Consider the following 7,100-nt stretch of genomic DNA (forward strand, 5'->3'; position numbering starts at 1 on the left):
CAAATTGATGACTTACAGAGTTTTTCCTTTTCTTTCTTAAAAAAAATAATTTTATATTTTATATTTAAAATTTAAACCTAAACTAAATTTAACAATATTATTAAATTTACATGAAAATTTAACACAAATTATATAATATGAAAAATTTAATTACCTAAACTAAATGTACAAGAATTTGTATAGTGAAATGATTATCAACTCTATATAAAATTTTATATATTTACATTATAAATTTATATATATAAACTCCATTTAAATAAAAATTTAAAAATTTATTTCACACTTAAAAAGTCATTATCAATATCTTAGCGTCCATACGTTTTGTTTCTTCCTTCAAAAATCAACTATAAACCAGAATCAAATGGCACTCCGGTGGACGGAATCCAAGAATCTCCTGCCAGAAAGTTCCCAACGGTGAACTTTGCGGCATCAGTTGCCTTTGTAATTACATGATATCCTGGCCACTTAACCCTTCCTCCAGTACTTGCTCCACTCCCAGTATTCATATACTCACCATAATAAAGAGTACTCAAAGCAAAATTCCCACTCCAAGGTAACCAACCTGCAGGGTCAATAAGTCCATCTAAATTACTCTTCATGAACAAAGTTCTTGAATATTTTTGCCATGGCCTTCCCAGATAAGTCTTGAACGAACCCTGCACTGCTCTTAAATCAGAAGCTGCCGTCACCCGTGAATTATGGATGACTATGCCTGTGTTCTCATTAGGGTCTGTCCTTGCTTGGGCTGTGACGGTATTCTTTTGGCTGCTCATTGGTTTTCTGACGTATATATTACAGTTCTGTAAAACCACAACTGCGTCGCCAAAAATGAAGTCTATGGTGCCGTATATGTCACAGTTGCGGTAGAATTGTCGTTGAGAGTACACATATAGAGTATCTTGGTAGCCCTTGAAACTGCAACTGTAGAAAACTGAGAAATCAGATCCTGAACGGAGAGCCACCGCTTGGTGTTTCTGCGGCCCGGCTGTATTCTCAAACGTCATGTCCTTGGCAATGAAGCCATCGCCGGAAACACCTGGGAGATCATGTATTCAAGTTATAGCAAGTTTGAAATTACGAGATATTTTTCAGGAATTTTTTATTTTATAATTGACATTTGTGCTCGGACATGCAGATACTTGTTGAATAAGTAATTTTACAATGATGTAATAATATTTTTATATGAATATGGTCAATTGCATGCATAACTAAATGCCACTATATAAAAAACTTACCAACAGTAGCAGAACGAAAAGTTGTGGAGCCATCTTGAGCATTCTTATTACCAGTAACAATGGTAGAATCAATTCCATCTCCAATTAACATTAAATTCTTCATTGATTTCTTAATCTCCACATTCTCTTTATAAACACCCTTTTTCACGTAAATCACAAATCTCTTTGTCCCGCTTCTTCGATGAGCCGATGCAGTCACAGCCTCAGAAATGGTCTTATAATCACCAGACCCATCTTGAGCTACCACAACATCAGCTGCCTGTGCACCCCTAGGCGACTGCAGAAGTCTCCGGTCGCCAGCTGAGACCCACCAGGGGAATCCATCGGCAAGCAATCTCCGGCCACCCCCTTGGTTGGTATTATACGAGGAGGAAACAGTCACCTTATTTATGGCAAGTGAATTGGCAAGCAACTTTGACAAGTTACTCATCGGCATAATAAATGGCAAAGACTCTAAATGAGAGCCCAAGTTAAAATCAATAAACCCATTTTGGCAAGTTTGTTGATTGGCAATTGCTGCACTTAGCCAGGTTTGAGAATCTAGTGGATTTCTAGAGCTCAATGAACGGTTAAGGTGGTCTACTGTATTCTCGTACAGTTCCAAACAATCAGCCCAAGCCAACTTGGCTTTGGGATCAAATGAACTCAAGTCCATATCTAAGATCATTTGGTGAGCTTCAATGGCTTGGTTCATGGTCACTAGAAGGGATTGATCACGAAAGGTGAAGGGTGTTTGATGTTGGGTTTGTGCAAGATTCTGACCAATGAAATCGTTGCATGTTTGAGCGAAAGGGGCATCGCTACATGAAGGCATACAATAAACAGAACTCAGTGAATAAAACAGAACACAAGCATAAAAAATGGCTAGAAAAACTTTATCCATAATGGAGAATTTAAAAGAAAAGAAAACTTTATGGAGACTGAAAACTTTCTATAGCTTGAAATGATCAAAGTATTGCTAGAGAGGGGTTGTATATATAGGCCACAATCTGCCTTGACGTAAAAAAGCCGTGGGTGACGGAACGAGATATTTGAAGGCGTTACATGGTTTTTCCTTTTATATATATGTATATTTCAATTACTTTAATCTGTGAAAAAATTTAAATTTAATTAATTTTAAAATATAAATCAGTGGATCTCTCTCGATAAAAAAAAAAAATATTTTTGATTCGATTAATATAAATTCAAAATACATAAATACATATTCATACACGAACAAATCATATAAGATTCACAATTAATTTTGAGTGCATATAGACCGAATCTTCTCTCTAATATTACCATTTGATCATTTCTACTTTACTTTTACAAAAACGTGTAGGGGCCATGCATGATGGTTACGTGAAAGAAGAATCTTGGAGAGTCGTTGTGAGAGACTTGGGTAACAGAGAATTAGCAGAGTATGTGGTTGTTTTCATTAGGGTTTTAATAAATGAATGAAGCGCATACCTCACGGCATTGGCGTTTTCATCGGTTTTGTTTAATAAGAAAACTGGGGAAAACAACAGAGGAAAGAAGACCGAAGACCTGTGATTAGCTGTAAGTCTTTGCCACTTGATCAAAGAATCCATCAGCTTTTGAAAAGTTAGTCAGCCAATAACAGACAACTCGTAGTTTTTCCTTCCTAGTGGCTCTAATGTATCCGTACTTTCAATCATTATAATTTTACTATTCTAATTCTTGATCGCAATCACATTAATTACGTAAATAAATAATATTTACTATAACAATAATTTATTTTTATGTTACTTTTCTTTCCTAATTAAGATTTCCCTTTAGAATTCTACTATTTAAAATGAACAGATTGAAATTAAAAAAATTAATCGAATCAAATTAATTTAAAAATTTAATTCAAATTTTTATTTATTCCGATTTAATTCGATTTTTAATTTTAAAAATTTTAATTATTTCAATTCGATTTATTTTAACAAAAAAAATAAAAAAATTAAATCGAACGGATTAATAATAATAATATATTATTTTCAATAATATAAAGAAATTAAATTATATTAAAATTAAAATATTTTAATTAAATTTTAAAATATTAAAAATAAAGGATAAAAAACAAAAAATTATTAAAAATTAAAACCGATTAAATTGAATCAAATCAAATCGAATCAGATCGATTCAGTTCGATTTGATTCGATTTTTAATCAAAATCAATTCGATTCAGTTTTTATAAATACTAAAATTTTACTTTTCTATTTATTCGATTCAATTTTAAACCAAACCGATCAAATATTAACTCCTATTTACGATTCAGTTTTTATTGTACATGTTTTTACAATTTATTCCGATTAAAATTGATAATTAAAATTAAAATTATCCGTATTGGTGTGTTATAATATCAACTTGTTGTGAAAGCACGTTGCTTTTGGCCAGCATTAATTTCTCCTTATATGCCAAACCCCAATCATCTCTTGGACAGGCGAAACTTGTCATGCATCTATTAGTATCAAATTACATGAATAAGGTTGAACACAAAGTACTAGCTAATTTTGTTATTAATTAATTAATTTCCATATTTTTAAAATTTATTAAATAAATTAAATATGTTTGTTTCGCTATTAATTTAATTGTGATTTTTTAGAATTCTGGCAATCTAATTAATACTTAGTAAAGCTATCAATATAATCTCAGAAAAAGAAATGTTTTAATTTATTTTTTAAAATAAAAAAATAATTAAAATATCTAATGGAATTGAAAAAAAAAACATTTATTTTTTCGTAATAGCACCCCGTGATTTGATAAGATAATTTATTAACCTGAATCATTAAATACAGTGGCGGAGCCAGGAGTTTTCCTTTAGTAAAGCACCGGCTGCGCTGTTGCGGCATCTTCATCCCTCTTCAAAACATTTTTCGATCGCCGGTACGGCACGTGTCCCTTGCCGTATCTTCCTTCCGCCCCTGATTAAATAGATTGGTCCGATGTTAATATCTTCTAAGCGGCTATGGCAATCATATCCCTACTTGAATATTAAAACATGTTGGGAACAAGACAATATTTTTCAATTCAATATGTCAATTATCAGTTGCCAGTGATAAGGTTGAATCATCAGCAATATTTTGATATTTTTTCAGTTATATACGTATTTATGAGCAAACATGCGATGTGTCTTTCCTATTTCTTGAAATGACCTCACCTTCATCTAAAATAATCAACATATTAAAAGAAATTTCGTATATGCGTCAACTTGTGTGAATATATATATTTTATAATTTTAAAAATTATTTATTATATCTATATCAATTTTAAAATAATATATAAAAAATTATAATTTAATTAATTTGTATTAAAATAATATTCATAATATCACATTATTAATAAATAGCGATAATTTTTAGATTTATAAAAAATGTTGATATGAAAATTATATCACAAGATATTAATTTAATATAAATTAAACTATAAACTTTTAAATAAAAAAAAATAAAATCACTATATATTTTTATATTTTTTAATTAATAATTATTTCTCACAACCTAATTGATTAAAGAAACTTAACTTTCAAAATGATTGACTTATTTGACGTTAATTTAGAATAGAGTTTTAAGAAAATTATATAGAAATTTCACATTCCACGATTATTTTATACACATTAATAACCGTCAGACTTTTAGCATTCGAACTATAATCGAAGTTTAAAGTCTAATAGACTCTACTAAGTAATCCGACTCATTATTGTGCCATCCAGCCTAGGGCTAAAGCAGACCGGACTGATTCTAAACTTGGATTCATCAGATGAAAGCCTAACTCGGTGACGTGACAAGAGATAGGAGAGCCGGCCGAATTACCTTGCAACCCTATCAGCATACGCGTCTGAAAGCAATTAAATGGCCGACTGATAAAGAATAGAGATAGGTACGTTGGTACGTCTGTATGTCCATACATACGAGTCTGTATGACAGGAACAGGTGAAACTGTAGAAAGATGACGATTATATGTCACTAAAGAATAAAAAAAAAAAAAATACATAACTCCTTAGACTAAACTGACACGCATCTGTAAACCCTTCCCTCTCTGAAACATCACACATTTTAATAAAAATTAATACCAACATAAACTACTACAATTTCAAAAATTATGAAATTAGAGTGGTTAATATACAAATGCAAGATTAGTTAATTTGAATTTGGTGAAGAATGTGATCATGTGTGGTAGGAAACACAAATTTAAGATGAGACAATAAATTTGTTGGAGGTGGTGTAGCCAACTGGCAATCAATAGAATAGTAATAAGAGTTTGTGGGAAGTCTGAGACCTCATACTATAAATATACACTTCATTCTTTTTTAAGCAATAACAATTATAGTATTACCCACTTTGCTCAATTTATAATGAATCTTTAATTTTAGGGTTTCCTATATTTGTCTTAATTTAGGTCTTAGTCTTTTCAATATTTATATAATTAGGTATTTTGAAAGTTGGAAAATCTTTATTCAAATTAAGTTGCATAAATATCAAGTAAATAAAAATCCTCCAATTGTAATTTTAACGTATATAATATTTTTAAATTAGTTAAAAATATACATCTAAATACACACTAATTCATAATAATAATCGAAAATATAAAATATAAAAATTAATTTTTTTTTTTATAAAATAAATGGAAGCTTAATAAAATATCAATTAATCCAATAATAATGAAGAAAAATAGGATCCCACTTTCTCCTTGTTTTAGATATATATGTATATATGCTTAAAGTTTGACAATTCAATTATTTATCAAATTCAAAATGATATTCAATTTGCATAAAATTTAAATTGAGACTAACCTAATAAATTGTTTGATAATTAAATTTAAAACTGATTTGCTTATATTAACTTCTTTCCTAAAATAAAATTTTAAATAAATAAAAATTATTTTTTAATTTCATTTGAAATTTATTTATAATTAATCAATTAATCTGAATTTAATAGATTATTTTTTATTTTTTTAATTGATTAAGGAATTATTTTTAATATTTTTAATTATTTGATATATCATATTTTTTTTTAAATAAGGATTAAAAATTAGAGGATTAGAATTTGAGATTTTTTTATATTTATTCGAATTTTTTTTTTAAATGGATATTAGAAATTGGAAGAGTAGAATATGAGATCTCTCAGATTTACTCAGATGCACTTATCAACAGATTAAATCGAATGCATCATTATTAAAATTTTAGATTGTAAATATAATAATGTTATTTTAAAAAATAAATATTTAATTTTATTAATATACTTTTATTTTATGAGAATTTAATTTATCAATAAGACACATTTAAATAATATTTTTTTAAAATTAATTTTCTCAAAAATATATTTTTAAAAAATTAATTTTTTTAAAAAAATATATTTTTTAAAAAATTAATTTTTTTAAAAATAGACTATTTTGAATTCAACGTCAACCATAATAATGTACATTTTCAACTTCTTGTAGAGGCCTCAATTTTCAAGAACTTCTCGTTCGTGATGACTAGGAAATTATTATACTGCATTTGAAGGACAATAATAAAATTAAAAAGAATATACGAGGTGGTGGGATATTGATATGAAATGATTTATGGATCCGTATTCAATTTAAATCGGAAAAATTATCAAATTAAATTAATTTAAAATTTTAATTTATTTTTTTATTTATTTTAATTTGATTTGATTTTTAATTTTAAAAATTTTAGTTATTTCAATTCGATTCAGTTTTAATTATAAAAAATTTTAAAAAATTAAATCGAACTGATTAGTAATAATAATATATTATTTTTAATAATATAAAAATATTATATTATATTAAAATATTTTAATTAAATTTTAAAATATTAAAAATAAAGAATAAAAAATAAAAAAATTATTAAAAATTTAAATCGATCAAACCGAACTGAAT

At 27.8% G+C, this 7,100-nt stretch overlaps 1 protein-coding gene across 1 annotated transcript; it reads right to left on the reverse strand.

The window, feature by feature from the left end:
- Positions 1 to 251: 251 nt before the first annotated feature.
- On the reverse strand, positions 252 to 2,239 carry LOC110605002 (pectinesterase). The gene is made up of 2 exons (XM_021743289.2): positions 1,236 to 2,239; positions 252 to 1,036 (listed from the first exon to the last, which is right to left on the reverse strand). Exons 1-2 carry the CDS (start codon positions 2,116 to 2,118, stop codon positions 345 to 347), a joined length of 1,575 nt encoding a protein of 524 aa, XP_021598981.1. The 5' UTR covers positions 2,119 to 2,239; the 3' UTR covers positions 252 to 344.
- Positions 2,240 to 7,100: the final 4,861 nt, after the last annotated feature.

Source organism: Manihot esculenta, chromosome 17, assembly GCF_001659605.2.
Source record: "Manihot esculenta cultivar AM560-2 chromosome 17, M.esculenta_v8, whole genome shotgun sequence".
Taxonomy (NCBI): domain Eukaryota; kingdom Viridiplantae; phylum Streptophyta; class Magnoliopsida; order Malpighiales; family Euphorbiaceae; genus Manihot; species Manihot esculenta.